Source organism: Physella acuta, unplaced genomic scaffold (genome assembly GCF_028476545.2).
Source record: "Physella acuta isolate Inbredline_101_S28 unplaced genomic scaffold, ASM2847654v3 ptg000325l, whole genome shotgun sequence".
In the NCBI taxonomy this organism is placed as follows: Eukaryota; Metazoa; Mollusca; class Gastropoda; family Physidae; genus Physella; species Physella acuta.
This window is the reverse complement of record NW_026731844.1, coordinates 509,924-529,670: the sequence shown is the minus strand read 5'-3', so window position 1 is coordinate 529,670 and position 19,747 is coordinate 509,924. Positions and strand designations below refer to the sequence as shown.

Sequence of the window (19,747 nt, the reverse complement as noted above, 5' to 3'; positions counted from 1 at the left end):
TCAGAGCAGATAAGGTAAAGTGTAAATGTTTGAAGTCTGTCAATGAAGTGTTGTGTTTAGTACTATTTGAAATGGGTGTGTTTAGGTACACATTAGAACTGGATGGACAGAACTCAAGACTTTAAAATGAACAATTATGCTCTACCATTAAACCATATTTAAAATTAATCCTGTATAAGAAAAAATATTAAAATTAAAAAGAAGTAGTTACTTGGAGGTGGTGTGAAGGGTACGACTGGTGTTGGTGCTATGGTCACAAGAACTGGAGTTGGGCCAGGTGGGTGGCAGCCTATGACATTGAACCTCAAGGCCACGGAGTTGTGGAACTCAACAGGTCGGATCTGGATGTACCTGGCCACAACGGTGGGGAAAAAGTTGGTGACCGGAGAGAACTGGTCAGAGTTGCCACTGAACACAAGCGGAGCTGATGTCTGGTCTGCCACTGGCTGGAAGTTGACGCCATCTTTGCTGTAGTACACCATGTACCTGGTGACCCAGGAGTCCTGGTCCGCACTGCCCTGTGTGACCACACCTGAGATCTCGTAAGGTGCAAGGAAATCTACCTGGATGTAGGGGCTCTTGTCAGATGTGCTGGAATAAATAGGATAAAAATTGTGAACTTCTGAGTCAGATATTCAAAACATGAAAAAAAAGGTTTTTTAATTAATACAAAAGGTCATAAAGTATATCATGTATATCTCATAAACTACTAACTAACAGTGTGCTAGAACAATCACTAAATTAATCATTTTAAAAATCATTTGACTTTTATGAAAATGAGTTATTATATTGCCATATCTCTCTATAAAGATTAAAGAAATATTCAAACAATCATAAATTTCTCTAACAAAAATCTAGAGTTTCTAAAAACAAAGATCAACATAAAGATGGAAAGAGATAACAAAACAATGTAAATGTTTGTATGAGCATCAAATGAGAACAGACCTTGGTGACCAGCCACCAGATAGAGAGCCATCAGCATTAGTGAACAACCTCCCCCTGCTTGGGGCATGGAGACCATCTAGGGCACTTGATGCAGTCAGCTGATAATCATTAATTACCTGTGGGTTCGTTAATCCCATAGGGACATCACAAACTGAAAAACAATGAGAAAAGTATAATATAAACTTTTTTCTTCAATTCTGCAGTTTATTAAGTTTAGTTTTCTTAATGAATTTTGTTTCATTAACAAAGCATAAAGAAATTTGAGAAGAAAAATTTACTTTGTAACGTTGGCGCAAGTGTTGGGCCAGGTCCTACAGAAGGAGTCGCTGGTGTGGGTGTGGCAATGATCTGTGGCACTGAAGGTTTACATCCCACAACATCAAACCGCAACCCAACACCAAATGGTGCAGCGTCGACAGGCACGATTTTCACGTACTGCGCTATGATGTCACGGTTGAAGAGATTCCTCACAGGTGTGTTGCTGTCTGAGTTTCCAGTAAACAGGTAAGGTGTTTGGCTGCCTGGAGATTCAGTGTATGGGGTGAAATCTTTGCCATCCAGGCTGTAGTAGACATTGTATTTCTCCACCCAACGAGGTGAATCTGGGCTGCCTTGTGTCACCACTCCAGAGATGAGTTTTGGTTCATTAAAGTTGACCATAATCCATGATTGTGTGTCAGTTCTTAATGGGAAAAAAATTATAAATTATTAAATAAGCACTAACATGTTAATACCAATATTAATATTATATAAAAAATTAAAAAGCCAATGTTTTAAAAGAGTGTGAAGTACCCAGGAATCCAAGATCCGCCAGTTGTGTCAGTGACAGAGTTGTATAATCTGCCATCTGCTGCGGAGTGGAAGCCATCAACATTGGAGGATGATGTCAACTGCTCATCAGTCACAATGTAATGGCTGCTCAATCCCATTGGAACAAGACAGACTAGAAATAAATCAAACACTCATTTCATGCACCAGGAGACAATATATTGACATTTTTAAAAAAATATATAACTGTACTGAAAACATCTTAATGAAATTGTGCGTTCAAATTAATTCAGTTTTTAATTTTTATAAAATGTGAATGTAATGTTCTGTTTTCTAAATAGGGTGATATTTACCATAGCTGGGTGCATTATTTGTAAGTAAGTAAGTAAAGATGTAGGTGAAGTAGAGTTTTCCTGTTTCAGTTACTTCTGCCTATGAATGGATAGTGTGATCAGCTATACTGATGCTCTACCTTCATGAACTCTAAATTTAAAACCCCAGACTTTTGGGTTAGCAGTTGTATGCTTTACCAACTGAACATGCCATCCCCCCATTGGATATTTTATTAGAAGATCCAATTTATTTCTTATATTTTATTAGAAGATCCAATTTATTTCTTATATTTTATTAGAAGATTCAATTTATTTTTTATATTTTATTAGAAGATCCAATTTATTTCTTATATTTTATAAGAAGATTGAATTTATTTCTTAAAAGACAATTCACCATTAAAGGAATACATTTTGAAAAAAAAAATTACCATTTGGTGGAGGCACTGTACTGAATGTTGGGATGGGTGGCTGTGCTGTGTAGCCAAGAGATGAAGTGAGGGTTGGGGCATCTGTGCTGGGCTTGGATGGTGGGTACAGCGTTGTGTACATTGGAGCACGTGTTGTCCTTTCAATTATTTCGTTAGATGGGTTGCATCCAAGAACATCAAACCTAAAAATATAAGTGGTATGATAACAATTCAAAATGTCATAAAATACTTCTGAAAAAGATAGATAATTTACTTTTATAAAAAACTGTCACATAGAAACCACATTAAGTATAAATTTCTATTAACAACAATTAGCTATTAAAATGATCATAAATTATATAATCTATTTATTAAAAAAATACAATTAACGAATCAGTTTATTTACCTTAGAGCAATGCCAGTATGGCTGTTGACAGGGACAATGCGGATAAATCTGGCCATGATGTTTTTGGCAAAATAATTGGTCACTGGTGTATTTTTGTCAGTGTTGGCTGTGAAAACTGTAGCCTGACCATCTTGCTTCTCTGAGTAAGGAACAAAGTCAGTCCCATCCACGCTGGTGTAGACTTTGTACTCAGTGACCCACCTGTCCTCCGCACCCTCACCTTGTGTTGTCACACCTGATAGGAACTTCACGTCTTGGAAATCTACCTCAATGTATGGGGATTTGTCAGCAGTACTGCGGGAAAATTTTCAACAAAGTTAATAAAACTTATGTTGGTAGAGGTGACAGCTATAAAACATGTTTTTGAAGATATTCTTTGGAAATTATTTTTACAAGTTTGCTACAAATTATATTGGTGTTGGAGTTAAACTAATACAACATATGCTAGTTGATAATTACAACTTTTGTTGGCGTAAGTAAAAAAAAATACAAATTATGTAGGTGTAAGTTCAAATTATAAATTATTTTTGTGTTAAATTTTTAAATACAAGCAATTAAACCAGAATAGTCTGGTCTCTAGGACCGTATGGACATTTTTAACAAGTTATTGCAGGACAAGCAACTTTATTTACTCTGGTATCCAAGAGCTCTGATAATCATTTGTTGACAATCTGGCAAACTCTGGGTTATGGTTCCTTGTACTAGATGATGCTGTTATTTGAGAGTCTTGAACAATTCTCTGGTTCTGCAAGCCCATCTGCTGACTACACACTGTCGAAGGAATTTAAAAGTTTTACAAGTTAGTATTTTAAAAAATTGATATTTCTGACTGGGAACTCTTCAGTGATGAAAGAAAAACATCATGGTTTTAAAGTTAGTTACACGTTAATAAAAAAAAAAGAGAACCAGTTTCAGGTGTAAAACAATTTCAGTCCTAAAGTTATACCTGGCTCTAAGGTTTGTCTAGTTGGCTGTGGTGTAGGACTGCCATACGCAGAAGTGGTGGTTGAGATGGTGGGGGCAGGTGTGAAGGGGGGCTGGAGGAAGGGTAAGGTGGGATGTGGGGTGGGGTAGTTGATGTTGAAGCAGCCGATGTAATTAACCCTCAGGCCTGGTCCGTTGGGTGCCCATGTGACAGGCTCAACTCTGATGTATCTGGCCACAACAGGCTGAAACATATATTTACACGGATGAAGATTCAACAAAGAGTGTTACAAATGTAAACAATGATTTGCAGCTAAAATTGCTTTTAGTTGCATGCTAATTTCTCTCAATAAAGCAGCAAAAAAACAATATTTATGTATTCATTCAAAGCATAGGGTAAAAATAATTTTTTTATAATAAAACATTTAGAAAAATCTGAGAATATAAAAATATGAATGATAATGATGGCTAAAAAATTAATAAAAGTGTTAGCATTACAAGTTTTAAAAATGTATTACAATTTTTTTTTTAAATGTAAAAAGTTAAAAAAAAAAGCTATGGATACATACATGTGGGAAGTAATTTCTAACAATAGAATCTTTGTCAGAATTTCCTGAGAACACCACAACATTTCCATCATCTCCACGCACTGGGTAGAAGTTGTAGCCATCTTTGCTGGTGCTGACTGTGAAGGATGACACCCATTTCTCTGCATTGGGACTGCCCTGTGTGAGAACACCTGACAGGTTCTGGGGTGTCAGGAAATCTACCTGGTGCCACTGGTTCTGGTCAAGAGTTCTGTAAAACAATCAAAACAAGGACTCTAAATTATTATAAATCTTTTACTAAAACATATGTTTGAGAAATTTTACAGTATTTTCGATCAATTCATAGTGAAGCATATGCCATTCAAAATATCCTTCCATTCTTTTTTCATCTTTCCAATAATTTAATTTTCATAAATCTTTTACTAAAACATAAGTTCAAGAAATGTTACAGTTTTTTCTATCAATGCATAGTGAAGCATATGCCATTCACAATATCCTGCCATTCTTTTCATTCCATTATGTTTTCATCTTCCCAAAAATGTATTTAACAGTGTAAAAAGTTTAAGGACAAATGTTCTGACCGTGGGACCCAAGAAGAGAATTCATTATGGAGTCTGCCAGCAGCGGCCATGGTCTGTGGGCTGAGACTGCTAGAGGCTGACAGCTGGTGGTCAGGGAGGTAGTTGGGCAGGTCCACGTTCATTGGTATGTTACACAAGATATCTGAAATACAGGGGATTCTCATTAGGAACTTGGTAACAGATGGTGTACATGGTGGCAAGACATTACAACAAATGTTTAAATGTTAGAATCTTTAAGTATTTTATAAAACTTCAGAATTCTGTATACACTGTGAATATATAATGACATTAAATGTAAATGAAATTTCATTTAAATACACACTTTATCTATAATGTTAATATATTTATTGTATAAAAGTTCAAGTATTAAATTACTTAAATAACATTTTTGAACTGAGTTATCAGGATTTTTATGAGATATATATTACTTTGTTACTTAAAATGTGAATTACCACCTTTTAAAATTAAAATGTGTTTTACCTGGTGAATGTGTGAAAGGTGTGATGGGAACAGCTGTGCTTCCTTGTGGGACGGCTATGCTTGGTGTAGGTGTTGCTGATAAACAAAGTTTTTTTACACACATTTTAAAAACTTTAAAAAAAGTTCATTTTGTTTTTTTAATTAAAAAAAATTTATAGAATAGAACTTATGTGTCTAGTTTTTAAAAATCTTTCTATAGAATAAAATGTATGTATATAATTTAATAAACAACTGTCTATGAAATAAAATTTATGTAACTAATTTAAAAAAACATTCTATAAAATCAAACTTATGTAACTAATTTTAAAAATAAATTCTATTCACCTGAGCATGTACACATGTATCTAATCTTATAATCTCTACAGGTTAATCCAATGTCCGGTTCATTCAAGCATTTCAGGCCTTCACCGACAGTACAAGTTGCCTCTGCCAGGCTGTCGTAGTCATCCCCAGTTTCAGCATCCACGCAGTTGATATCTGTGATCTTCCCACCTGGGCAGAACTTGGACTTGTCTTCATCGCTCATGGCTTCAAAATCTCCACTGCCACTGGCGGGGTTTACGTTGTTGATCCATGCGGACCATCCAGTGGTGCATGTGTGGAGGACAGCCGGAGTGGGGGCTGACGTTACAGTTATCACTGCTGGGGTAGGGGTGGGGATAGGTGACGGAGACTGGCATCCAAGTAGATTAAAACGTAATGCAATTGAGCCGTGGAAATCTAATGGCCGAATCTGGACGTACCGCGCATTGATGGTTGAGAAGAAATTTGTGACAGGAGCAAAGGAATTAGTGTTTCCGTTAAATATAGTTGGTCGTTGAGAGTTGTCTGTGACTGGGTAGTAGTTGATGCCATCACTGCTGTAGAAGATGTTATACTTTGTCACCCAAGATTGTTGATCAGCGCCGCCCTGTGTGACCACACCTGAAAGTTCATACGGGGCCAAGAAATCCACCTGGATGTACTGGTTTCTGTCAGACACACTGCACGTAGAAACAGAATTAATTACATTTTTTTTAATACCTTATGGTTAACACATCTCAGGTGACAGGTGACATGGTATAACCAAGAATACTTAGAGAAGGTTACAGCGTTATATGAGAAAAAAATAAACAAAGAAATAGTACAGAGAAGTAAAATATAAAACTGCTAGAAAATTCAAGGGAGAAAAAAATTCAATGAAAAATAAATTGTGTGGAGATAAACAGGCAAGAGTGCAGGGAGATAACTCAATCAATTCCCCAACCTTGGTGACCAGCCTCCAGCTAGAGACCCATCTGTGCCGGCATAAAGCCTGCCTCTTGATGGGCTGTGATAAACATCCAGAGTGCTTGAAGCTGTCAACTGCTTGTCACTAATGATCAATGGGTTTGTTATGCCCATTGGGATATCACAATCTGTGGAAATAACAAATGAATTTTTTTTTAATGTTGTTATAAATATGCTTCAAATAGTGTAATTAATTTCAATATTCTTCTAATATTGTTAATGATAGTTATTAAAACTTTCTTCCAATACTATAAATAATTGTTGTTCTAACGAATGTTGAAATACAATAAATGAGATAACAAAGTTTTTAAAAACTGCATAATAGTTATAAGCATTAGATAATTGATAACTAATATTTTAACATTTTTAACAATATATCAATTATCTTTAAATCAATGCCTTAATCTAGAAAAACTTATTTAAAAAGGATAACAAACAATAATTTAAAACAATAAGAAGTTAAGATTTAAGAGAAAATATTAGAACATTTATTTTGGTTTAGATGCTGAAAATTGTATTCCAAAACTTACATGTTTTAGGTGGCAGAGTTGGGGCATCAGTTGAGCCAGTTACCACAAATGGAGTTGGTGTGATGGAAGGTGTTGGTGAAGGTGTAATGTTTACAGTAGGAATGCTTGGTTTACATCCCATGACGTCAAACCTGAGGCCTACACCTGAAGGTGATGCCTGGACTGGAACAATCTTCACATACTGGGCTATGATGTCACGGTTGAATAAATTCCTCACAGGTGTTGTACTGTCTGTGTTACCATTGAACAGGTAAGGTGTCTGGTCACCAGGGAACTCTGTGTAAGGAATAAAATCTTTTCCATTCAAGCTGTAGTAGACGTTAAACTTTTCCACCCAACGAGATGAATCTGGGCTGCCTTGTGTCACAACTCCAGAGATGAGTTTTGGCTCATTGAAGTTCACCATGATCCATGGGTGTGTATCTGTAGTGCTGCAATCACAACAAGAAGATAGTCACATGTTATTTTATTATTGACAATACCAAAAGCAATACATTTTTAAAAATATTACTAATACTCCTGAAGATGTATATTAAAAAATGAATGTAGGATAGTTTATAAAAATGTACACATAATTAGTTTTGAGCATTTTTTTTAATGTGCTTGTAAATTAGATGTTAGGGTGAAAACAAAAGCTTTATCTATAACAAGAAATCACAACAAAAATTTAGTGCATTTAAATATAATTTTTGGGTAGGAAATTATAATCATTAATAAACAGTTTAAGTAATTTAGAAATCATTTTAAACATAAGGATCATTAATCAATTTAAACTGAATTTGATGGTATGAATATTATAACAATTTATAAATAAACTTATTTATGTTTAACAAGTGCAAAAATATTGACAGCGTACCTTGGAACCCAGGAGCCAGCAGACGTGGAGGTAACATAATTGTCTAGCCGACCACTGGATGGAAGATGTAGGCCATCCAGGCTAGAAGAAGATGTCAGCTGCTTGTCAGAGATCATGTAGTGACTGGTCAAACCCATTGGGATCAGACAGACTATGGAACAAAAGTAACATTGGTTTTTTAAAAAGTTAGAGCAATTTTAGATATGAATGAAACAATCTTTTAAAGATTTCCTTACCATTGGGAGCTGGTATATCAGTGACAGTAACAGTGGGAGCTTGTGTGGCCCCACTTGATGTAGGAATGTTTGTGGGCAGTGTGGGGCTCAGGGTGGTGTATGTGTACTCTGGAGGTCGGACTGACACAGTTGGGTTCTCTTTAGTTGGATTACACCCAAGAACATCGAATCTGAAATTTTTAAATATAAAATATAATATTTATTTGATTTTAGAAAAATTTAAGTAGTTCAAATTTTCATTTTAATTTTAATTAAGTTTAACATTTAACATAGATAACATTTAAATTGATAAAATGAAAAATATTAAATTTTTATGTCCTGCAATTATAAAATAGTGCTGACAATTTTGTATTTAATTACCTCAAAGCAACACCATTGTGATTATTTACAGGTACTATGCGAATATACTGAGCATAGACATTCTTTTCAAAGAAGTTGGTGACTTTGGTGTTAGTATCAGTATTAGCAGTAAAAGTTTTAGCTGTGCCATCTTGTTTGTTGGAGTATGGGTAAAAGTCAACACCATCAACACTGTAGTAGACCTGGTACTCAGTGACCCACTTCTCTTCACGTCCTTCACCTTGTGTCACAATTCCTGATAAGTACTTGAGCTCCCTGAAGTTCACTTGAATGTATGGAGCATTGTCCGAATTCCTGAAACAAAATGTAGTTTCATTAGAATCCTATGCTATTTTATATTTACCTTGTGTAACTTAGATAATGTACGATACAATATTTTTAATCTTGATGATTATGATGTCTTAAGGATCAAAACATCATCAAAATGACTAGATGTATAGAATATATCGACCAACCCAGTTTGTTAGTCATGTGTCTGTCAGCCTTATGCCACATAGGAAGTCAAAAGTAAAAATAACAACAATAAAAATACCTAGTCTATAGTTTACATATTGATGACTACATAAAACGAAGCTGTCACAATCATAAGAGGAAGAATATATATAATTCTTTAGGTATATTAAAATGTAAAACCATCAAAGCTAAAATTATGAATTTCCTTACGCAGGCATCCAAGAACCTTGGTAGTTTTCTGAGAGACGTGCCAACTCAGGGCCGTGTTTGTATGACTGTGTTGTTGATGCCAGCTGTGTGTCACTGATGATCCTCTGGTTTTGCAGGCCCATCTCTTTGGTACACACTATATAAATACATCAAATTGAATTAAGAAGTTTTTTAAGTTAACTTTCAAGCGCAATCATTAAAATAAATAAATAATGGCTTTTTTAACAATATTTTGCGATCTACACTAAATTCAGAATAAATATCTAAGCATTAATTTTACTTAATAAATCATAATGATTTTTAACAATATATTAGCTGATATAAAGAAAAATGTATATGTAGTGGAATTGTTGCATATATTTAAAAAAAAATTATAATATGACTTATTTGTACTTTTAAAAGTTTATAAATAGCTTTGGGTTTATGTGATAAAGAAAGACAAGTAAAGACCAGTAACTCACTTGGCTCAAGAGTTATAATAGGGGCAGGTGTGGTGTACAGTGGTGGACTGGGTGTAGACACGCCCATGGGTGGGGTCAACGTTGGACTGGCTGTGGATATGTCAACATGGAAGGGAACTGTGGGTTTGTTTGTCGCAGCGCTCTCCGACACACAGCCGATGTAGTCCAGCCTCAACCCTGGTCCATTGGGTGCCCAGGTCACTGGCTCCACTCTGATGTACCTGGCAAGTACCGTCTGGAAATAAAAACATTTTGTAAAGGAAAACATAAAAAGATAACAAATGTTCTCTTCCACAAGACTCAGAAAAAAAGACTATTCCAAAAACAATGGAGATTGTAAGTCGTTATATACTTTCCATTTAGGGTATTATGGCTGGCACTACGGTTAGTAAAATTAATTAGGGTCAAAATTTTATGATTAGAAACTTAACACCTATTTTTTTCACAAGTCTGATAAAGAGGAATTAATAGAAATCGGTGTGAAAACCACACCATAATTAGATTACTTGATACTTAAATATTTTTAAAAAGTAGTCATTAAGTAAATCATCTATGAAATTATGAATAATTAATCAGATGATTAAAGACAATAAAAACGAATCATAACAGTAACAGTCCTTACATGAGGGAAGTAATTTCTGATAACAGAGCTTTTATCTGTGTTTCCTGAGAATGTTATCACATTTCCATTATTGTCTCTGACAGGGTAAAAAGTGAGGTGGTCCAAGCTGGTGCTGATGGTGTAGGAGGAGACCCACTTCTCCAGGTCTGGGCTGCCCTGGGTCAGTACACCTGACAACACCTGGGGTTTCAGGAAATCTAATTCATGCCACTGGTATCTATCAGCGAACCTAGGCACATAAAAATAATGGTAGTTAGACAGGGTTTTTAAACAAGAAAATTTAAGTGACCATTTAATTTAAGAATCTTTAGCACGAAAAAAAAGTGATGATACATACAATTTAACGAAACAATGTTTGTAATAATGCAGGATTAAAAAAAAAATTATTTGTATGAATACATGATTTTGTTTATTAAAACAAAATTAAAACAAAAAATTATATGCAGATGATTTTTTGCAATAAAAATTGCTTTTCACAACAAAAAAAAGTTAATTTTTACAGGATTAAAAAAATACATAAATTCAACATGAAAAGAATGTAGCAGCTTTTTTCATTACAAATTCATCATTAGAATATTTTTTTTAAAAATGTATGGTCACAAAATAATGAATTCCGGGACAGAAAATTTTGAAACTTTGAACTGGTGTGTGAGGCAAACAACACAGCAGTGTTAAACAAAAAAACTTACTCAGGAATCCATGAGTTGAATGTGTTGTCAAGCCTGCCAGCTGAGGCTGTTGAGTAAGAATCAGCATAGCTCGAGGCAGAAAACTGGCTGTCCAAAAACAAATAAGGCTGGTCCACATTCATCAGGACATTACATATTTCACCTGAAAGGAGGAGTTAAATATTGTGAGTACATCTGTTTTTTTTAAATTTATTCTCTTTTTTTTGTTATGAATAAAAGAGAAAATAAATTAGTTTTGTAAACAGAGCAAATTACCTGGAGGATTTAGGAATGGTGTAGGTGGCATTTCTGTGCTTCCAACTTGTGGTACAGTTGGTGATGGTGTTGGTGCAGTGAATATTCCTATTGATGGTGAAGGAGTTGGTATCAGCAGGGTGGGAGGTACTACATTAGGGGTGGGCGTGGTACATCCAAATAAGCTGAACCTCAGGGCAACTGAGTTATGTGATTCCACAGGCCGGATCTGAATGTAGCGAGCTACAACAGTTGGGAAGAAGTTTTTCACTGGAGTGTGTTGGTTTGTGTTCCCATTAAATAGGATTGGGTTGTCAGTGTTGTCTACTATAGGGTGGAAAGTGGCGCCATCTGTGCTGTAGTACACAGTGTACTTGGTGACCCAAGATGGCTGGTCAGCACTGCCTTGTGTTACCACACCAGATACTTCAAGTGGTTGTAAGAAATCAACTTGGATGTAGGGGGTCTTGTCTGAAACACTGCAACAAAAATAAAAACGTTATTTAATCAACTTAATTGGCATGAGTTTTATTCTGTTTAAAATTGTGTCTATAAGACAATCATCTCTTCTCACAAATAAATAATTGCATGTAAGAAGGTTTATAAATTATAGTGGGCATACAAATTTAAGATTAAAAATGTTAAGGTGCTTTACTTACTTTCAATATCAAAGCCTACTTATATAGTGTTTTTTTTTTGTTAACAGAGAAACAAAAAGAGAGTGACATTAAAAAAAAATATTTAGAGCAGAATTCATAGTTGTCTTTTATGCCAAACTTTCTTCAGATAAGGTTTATCAGACTTTAAAAGATAAAACAAAAAATGCCATAAATAGAGAAGAGACAAACATTGCCTTACCTAGGAGACCAGGCGCCAGCCAGAGAACCATCTTGGTTTATCTCCAGTCGACCTCTTGAAGGACCATGTAGGGAGTCCATAGAACTAGATGCAGACAGCTGATTGTCACTGATAACTTTTGGATTGTTCACTCCCATTGGCAGGTCACAAGCTGGTAAACAAGCAGTTTGTTGTTGTTTTATTTATAATAAATATTGACCAAATTGTTCAGCTTGTTTTTTTTACTTACCATTTAAAAAAAAAAAACAGTTTAAAAAAAATAATTTTGAATAAATTAAGCTGTAATTATTTTGTATAAAATCTGTTATGTGGTGTTAACTTGTTTTTATTTCTTTAAAGATCTGACAAATAGAGATTGAAAAACTAAAATTTAGTGTTGTATAATAAATAAATATCTAATGTCTCTTTTATTCTATATCAGTGAACGCTACAGTAAAAGCTATAAGAAAAGCACATACTAATGCCAGGTGGTAGCGTTGGCTTGAGAGTTGGTCCAGTGCCCACGGACGGAGTTGGTCCAGTGACCAGTGGGGGTGGTGTGATGATTGTTTCTGGAGGTAGGTTGGGGTTGCAGCCAATCACATCAAACCTGAGGCCTACACCAGCAGGTGATGCCTGGACTGGAACAATCTTCACATACTGGGCTATGATGTCACGGTTGAATAAATTCCTCACAGGTGTTGTACTGTCTGTATTTCCATAGAACAGGTAAGGTGTCTGGTCACCAGGGAACTCTGTGTAAGGGGTGAAGTCCACACCATTCAGACTGTAGTAGACATTGTATTTCTCCACCCAACGAGATGAATCTGGGCTGCCTTGTGTTGATACTCCAGAGATCAGCTTTGGCTCATTCATGTTAACCATTATCCAAGCTTGGCTATCTGTTGGGCTTCAAATTACAAAAAAAAACTATTTAAAACATTATCTTCACATGATAAAAAAACAATAATTAATTATTTGTGACTTTCTAAAATATTAAAATCCATTCCAGACTATCATAATACTTGAAGATCTTACTTAAAAAAACATATGGTCTAATTTTAAATCCTACACATCAATAATCAAGTACGCATTATTAAAATCAATTAAAGATATTTTTACATTTTTATTTTATTTAGCTTTAAGAATATACTAAAAATAGATACCAGGTGAGATAGTGTAAAGTTACCTTGGGATCCAAGATCCTCCAGAGCTGTTGGACTTCTCATTGAAGAGTCTACCATCAAAAGCATTGTGGTTGTTGTCAAGGACAGAGGAAGATGTTATTTGTTTATCTGTCACTATGTAGTGGTTGCTCAGACCCATGGGGATCAAGCACACTAAACAAAAGATAAACAAAACAAAATAAATCATTTTGTCATGCTGAACAAATCTGCTACAAATAATTTAAATACACATTATAAACGGAGTGGTCTAGCGGTAGAGAGCTGGACTGCTAACCCGTTAGTCTCGAGTTCGAATCCGAGTTCAAGTCAGTAGACTGTCCCTGAGTCCACCCAACTCTGATGGGTACCTACCTCATGTTAGGGAAAGTAAAGGCGGCTGGGCATAGTGCTGACCACACTGTCTCTTCATATGCCGTGGTCACAGAAACAAGTGAACTCTACTTCACTTGCCCCATAGACCGTCAGGTTTGAAAGGGAAACTTTTTTTTTTTTTTTTATAAACATGATACTTTTTTTAATAGTTAAGATTCTCGAAATGTTTGACTTCTGCAAGACTTTTTTCTTGTTCTACACTAAAATATGTTAATTAAAATCTCGACAATAAGTTTTAAAATCATAATAAATAATCTACTTTAATTACAATAAATAGTAGGCCTATACTTTGATAGTTATAAAAAATGTAAATAATATACCTAATGGTGCAGGAATAATGGTAGTTCCAGGAGTAGGAGGGGAGAGTGTGGGGGGTGTTGTCTGACCAGGGGCTAGTGTAGGCTTGGCTGTAGTGACTGTTGTGACATGTGGGTAGGGTGGTGCACGGGTGCTAATGTCCTCCCTCTCCTTAGATGGATTACATCCAAGAACATCAAACCTGTAGTTGTAAATAACAGATGACATGAGTAATCTCCCTTACACTGGAGATAATTTATTGATGGCATAAAAAATAACATGAAAATTGACAGTAATTTTTATGATAAACAAAGAAACTTAATATACATAATCCTTATTTATTATTGGACAAACAAAAAAAGAAATGAAACTGCAAATTATTTTTTATTGTTATTTCTAAAATCTAATTTTTTAAGCAATATGGGTCTTATCTTTAGTTAAAGATAATTATACATTCTATATAGGCCTAAATATTAAATTAGTTGATAAATTAATTAGATTGTTGCTTATATTATAAAATATGTGTATATCTCCTGTTTAAACATTCAAGTATAATTTTGAAATCTGATAGTTTCTTGTTGTCTACGTACCTTAGAGCAAAGCCCAAATGACTGCTGACAGGAACTATACGAATGTACTGTGCAATGATGTTGGTGATAAAATAGTTTGTGACTGGAGAGTTCCTGTCAACATTGGCAGGGAAAGTCTTGGGTCGGCCATCTTGTTTGTCAGAGTAAGGAATGAAGTCTACTCCATTCATGCTGTAGAACACCTGGTACTCCGTGGTCCATCGATCTTCACGTCCTTCACCTTGGGTCACCACTGCTGACAAAAATTTTGGCTCCTTAAAGTCCACTTGAATGTAAGGTGCATCGTCATCAGTGCTGAAAAAATATAAAATAATTGGAAGAATTCATTAAACAGAGTAATTTTAATAACAAACTTCTACAAACATGTTTCTTAGTAGGTCTGGTTTATTTTTTTGCCAGCTTATGACAAACTAATTGGAGCAAAGTTAAGTTAAAGAACACTAAGAATGAGCATGACATTTATAATTGACAGTTAAACTGATGTATTAATAATAAAATAAAAAAAGTATAAAATGTTGAAGGTAAACTTACCGCGGCATCCATGAGCCTTGATATTCATTCACTGACAGCCTGGCAAGCTCTGGCCCATAGGCCAGTTTTTGTGATGAAGCTGTGAGCTGCGTGTCTTGAATTATCTTCTGGTTTTGTAAGCCCATTTCTTCCAAGCATACATCTATAGAGATACATGTATAATTTAAGGTAGAGAAATGAATATAACATTTAGTTCTAAGTTGCTTCCTTTTATTAGCATTTTTCATAACACCAAGCTAATTGAAAATGTAACAAATTATAATATAATTCAAATAATTGTTCTCACATTTACTCAACTTTTATGTTAATTCCAAAAACAAGTGAGCATTGAAAAATGCCTATTAAAATTGTACACACAAAACTTTGTGCAAACAGAAGTCTATACACAGATTGTGCAACTCTTTTTGTAGTCCACTACAAGGCTATTTAACTGATATTTCAGTGTATATTGTATAGATAAGCTCAAAACTTACCTGGTCTTAAGGTAATGTGTGGTACAGTAGGAGAGGCAGTTGGGGAGGCAGTTGGGCCAGCAGTGGTGGCAGATGTCGTTGCTCCAGTTGGGATGGTTGGTTGTTCCATGTAGAATGGTACAAGTGGCCGTGGAGTGGGGACTGACATTGGTAAGCAACCAATGTAGTTCAGTCTTAGACCTGGGCCGTTTGGTGACCAGGTTAGAGGTTCAAGTTTGATATACCTAGCCACGACAACCTGGTAAATTAAGTAGTTACGCAAATTAAGTAATTTATTATGAAAGTAGATGACTTAATCTGAAATAAATAATTTTGTTTCTCTCAACACTAAATTGTTTGAACCAGCAAAGAAAAAGTTTATCGCTATTAACATTTCCCAAACATAAAAGCCAAAATTTTTTTAGAGAACATAAAATTTGCATATTTAAAAAAAAAAACTATTGTATTTCCAGTAATAGAGAATATATTTGTAAGATAGCTTATGGAGGTCAGATCAAAACAGAAGTTAAAACATCAAACATACATTTACATAATACAGAAAAAATACTGAAACAACTTTTGAAAAAGGACATTTATGAAGAAAGTAGTTTTGAACATTAGAAAATATATCCAAGAAGTAGTTGATACATTTTGAAAACAGCACAAGTTGGAAGTAGTTGCTAACAAAAACAAAAGTGAGTACTGTAAGTGGTGTCAAAAAAATCGAAAAAAAAAACTTACATGTGGGAAATAGTTGCGAACAATAGAGTTTTTGTCTGTGTTTCCCTGAAAAACTAAAACATTTCCATCATTGCCACTGACGGGGTAATAGGTGTAACCATCAACGCTGGTGCTGATGGTGAAGGATGAGACCCATTTCTCAAAGTCTGGACTGCCCTGTGTGAGGATACCAGACAGGTCCTGGGGCTTTAAGAAATCTACTTGCATCCATTGACGCTTATCTGCAATGCTGTAGATAAGGTAATGACATAAATAACTTTACAGCAATTAGTCATTACATAAAAAATAATTTATTAAAATTACTTTACGTGTAACAAATACTAAAATCATAAAGATTATATATTCACATACGCAGGAATCCATGAAGAAAGTGTGTTGTCAAGTCTGCCATCAGCTGCTGTAGTTAGAGGACCAGCACTGCTTGATGAAGTAAGTTGGCTATTTGGTATCATTGATGGTTTGTCTACATTCATTGGCACATTGCAGATTTGATCTGATGAAAAAAACATTAAATATTTTCATTTAAATATAAAATTCCTCAAATCCCATATTTTTATAGTCACTCCACATATAGTTTGTTAAATGTGAAAAAAATAACATTTAAAATAATTGAAAGTGTTGTTGTTACTGTGAATACCTACTAAAGAAAAAGGAGTGACAGAGGTAGGGTATACCTGGTGGAGGTAGGAAAGGTGTAGGTGGTGGTACAGTGACACCTGGCTGTCCAGCACTGGGGGCTAGGGTGGTAAAGCCAGGTGCTGCTGTTGATGTTCCAGGTGTCAGCGTGGGGAGTGGCGTAGGTGATGGCACTGGTGAGTAGCATCCAAGCAAATTAAATCTTAGAGCTACAGAGTTGTGGGACTCCACTGGTCGAATCTGGACATACTGAGCTACAACAGGGGGGAATAAGTTGGTCACTGGGGTGTACTGGTCAGTGTTGCCGTTGAAGACCACTGGACTGTCTGTGTTGTCTACAACAGGCTGGTAGGTAACACCATCAGTGCTGTAGTACACAGTGTACTTGGTGACCCAAGATGGCTGGTCAGCACTGCCTTGTGTGGTCACTCCAGAAATTTCATAAGGTCCCAGGAAATTGACTTGAATGTATGGAGTTTGATCAGTTGTACTGTAAAAAAAAAAAAAATTCTCAACTAAAAACAGAAAAAAGCATAAAATAAAATTATTGTATGAATTACAAATTTCCTTTCAAAGTGTTTTAGCAGCAATAGTTAGCCTGTCATTACACAATGACAGGATTGTTCCTGGCAACTTTATCTTGAGCAAGTCTGAGCCCATCTTTCTTGTCTCATCCTCCAGGTTTTTCAGGGTCTGACCCTTTTCTTTTGCCTGTCTTAATTTCCTGGGCATCCCTTTCAGTTTTCTCCAAAGGACATGCTTTCAACACATCAAAAAAGTAATAGATTTAGATTCTTTTAATCTTTGACTAAAACCTACCTTGGGGACCAGCCACCAGCATAGGATCCATCCTTGTCCGTCTCCAGCCTGCCTCTAGTAGGGCCATGGTAAATATCCAAGGAGCTGGATGCCGTTAGCTGGGCATCTCCGATGATTAAGGGATTGTTAATTCCCATAGGAATGTCACAGGCTGGAAAAATATTAAAGTTTTTTTTAAAGGATAATTCTAGTGAAACATGTATTAGTGAAACTTACAATCAGCAGTTGGAATTAATTTAAAAAGCACCTATGTTAATTCAAACGCTTAATTTTAAAAGGAAATAAGGGCTAAATACTGCTAAAATTACTGATCAGAAAAATAATTTGGTAAAAAAAAAAAGGTAAATTTTTACATTTGATCATAATACGTGTTTTAAAAAAAATGTATTTAAGCACAAGTGATTCAAAGCTGTTAAAAGTTACTTTTATTTCAAAAGCTAAACAAATATTAACTTACTAATTGTTGGGGGGACTGTTGGAATAAGTGTTGGTCCAGTTCCTGGTGTAGGGGTGGGACCAGTGACCAGTGGTGGTGGTGAAACTGTTGTTTCTGGTGGCATATTGGGTTGGCAGCCAACCACATCAAACCTGAGACCTGCGCCATTAGGAGCGGACTGTACAGGCACAATCTTCACATACTGGGCTATGATGTCTCTGTTGAAAAGGTTCCTTAAGGGAGTTGTTGCGTCTGTGTTACCACTGAAGAGATAGGGTGTCTGTCCGCCAGGCAACTCTGTGTAAGGAATAAAATCTTTTCCATTCAAGCTGTAGTAGACGTTAAACTTTTCCACCCAACGAGATGAATCTGGGCTGCCTTGTGTCACAACTCCAGAGATGAGTTTTGGTTCTTGGAAGTTGACCATTATCCACTGATCATAATCATAGCTGGGATAAAAATAGTTTCAATATGACAGAAATTGTTAAAGAAAAATATCAACATTTTAGAAAAAAAGTTAACAGGCCAAAACTACATTGTTATAAATAAAAAATACCTAGGTATCCATGAGCCCCCAGAAGTGCTGGACACAGTGTTGTAAAGTCTACCACTGCTGGCAGAGTGTAGACCATCCATGTTTGATGATGATGTAAGTTGTGCATCTGTTACCAAGTAATGACTGCTCACTCCCATAGGGATCAGGCACACTGGTGACAAAATATTGGGAGAAATTGTTACAGCAGGATTTCACTTGGTCAAGGGCAGTTTAATAGAGACATTGTAAAATCATAAATATTTTTTAATACACAGTCAATATAAATTATGAATAAAAAAATAAAAAATAAAAATAAACATTATTGTTTTATATATAATACAAATAGGTATAGCATTAAAAATCCAAATATGTATGCAATATGTTATAGACAGTTAAGTAGAATTATGAAAAAATATAAAATTAAGCCAAATTTTCTAGCACTTACTAGGCACAATGTTTTGGAATAATGTATGTAAGAAGTTATTTTCAAATATCACAAGCAGATTAAAATTGTAAATCATTAAACAATCAGAATAAAAATTGTAAACTATTATTGTTAATAGAGCTATAAATATATCTTCATAGTTAAGATATAAGAAAATAAACCTGAAAAATAAACCAGATACAATTGGCTAATAGTTTGTTAACATTGTATACAAACCTTGTAGTTATATGTGGGGAAGAGAAAGTGGAGAGTTCTATGATTTGTTTGTAAGCATAAGATTAGACAATAGAGTGCTTTCCCTTTATTTATTTATCAACACCCTTAAAATTATTGTTTTCCAATACAAACCTTTAGGTGGTGGGATCTCTGTGGGCCCATGAGTGGGAGGAGAGAGTGTGGGCGGTGCAGTCTGTCCAGGGTACAGAGTTGGTGCTAGTGTGCTGGTTGTTGCACTGGGTGGGTACAGTGGTGGCCGAACAGTTATTTCAGTTTGTTCTTTTGATGGATTGCAACCCAAGATATCAAATCTGGAATTTAAAAAATTGTTTAATTGATAAA

The 19,747-nt window shown here is 35.3% G+C and overlaps 1 protein-coding gene across 4 annotated transcripts in view; it reads right to left on the bottom strand.

Moving 5' to 3' along the window:
• The window catches only part of LOC131940672 (uncharacterized), a 101,620-nt gene that overhangs the window by 37,302 nt on the left and 44,571 nt on the right, over nt 1-19,747 (bottom strand). For 3 of the 4 annotated variants that reach the window (XM_059299400.1, XM_059299401.1, XM_059299402.1), the window contains 36 exons: nt 19,538-19,716; nt 18,766-18,916; nt 18,231-18,658; nt 17,774-17,924; nt 16,993-17,444; nt 16,670-16,811; nt 16,319-16,547; nt 15,599-15,836; nt 15,126-15,267; nt 14,595-14,888; nt 14,028-14,206; nt 13,338-13,488; nt 12,628-13,058; nt 12,170-12,320; nt 11,333-11,790; nt 11,078-11,219; nt 10,389-10,617; nt 9,767-10,001; nt 9,306-9,441; nt 8,643-8,936; nt 8,283-8,452; nt 8,047-8,197; nt 7,191-7,621; nt 6,638-6,788; nt 5,716-6,374; nt 5,392-5,466; nt 4,912-5,053; nt 4,352-4,580; nt 3,805-4,027; nt 3,491-3,629; nt 2,859-3,152; nt 2,474-2,655; nt 1,738-1,888; nt 1,224-1,627; nt 946-1,096; nt 212-591 (listed from right to left, as the gene is read on the bottom strand). In XM_059299400.1, the coding sequence (XP_059155383.1) occupies nt 212-591; nt 946-1,096; nt 1,224-1,627; nt 1,738-1,888; nt 2,474-2,655; nt 2,859-3,152; nt 3,491-3,629; nt 3,805-4,027; nt 4,352-4,580; nt 4,912-5,053; nt 5,392-5,466; nt 5,716-6,374; nt 6,638-6,788; nt 7,191-7,621; nt 8,047-8,197; nt 8,283-8,452; nt 8,643-8,936; nt 9,306-9,441; nt 9,767-10,001; nt 10,389-10,617; nt 11,078-11,219; nt 11,333-11,790; nt 12,170-12,320; nt 12,628-13,058; nt 13,338-13,488; nt 14,028-14,206; nt 14,595-14,888; nt 15,126-15,267; nt 15,599-15,836; nt 16,319-16,547; nt 16,670-16,811; nt 16,993-17,444; nt 17,774-17,924; nt 18,231-18,658; nt 18,766-18,916; nt 19,538-19,716 (8,744 nt within the window). The remainder of the gene's footprint in view (nt 1-211; nt 592-945; nt 1,097-1,223; nt 1,628-1,737; nt 1,889-2,473; nt 2,656-2,858; nt 3,153-3,490; nt 3,630-3,804; nt 4,028-4,351; nt 4,581-4,911; nt 5,054-5,391; nt 5,467-5,715; nt 6,375-6,637; nt 6,789-7,190; nt 7,622-8,046; nt 8,198-8,282; nt 8,453-8,642; nt 8,937-9,305; nt 9,442-9,766; nt 10,002-10,388; nt 10,618-11,077; nt 11,220-11,332; nt 11,791-12,169; nt 12,321-12,627; nt 13,059-13,337; nt 13,489-14,027; nt 14,207-14,594; nt 14,889-15,125; nt 15,268-15,598; nt 15,837-16,318; nt 16,548-16,669; nt 16,812-16,992; nt 17,445-17,773; nt 17,925-18,230; nt 18,659-18,765; nt 18,917-19,537; nt 19,717-19,747) is intronic. The other variant, XM_059299403.1, reaches the window with a different exon arrangement.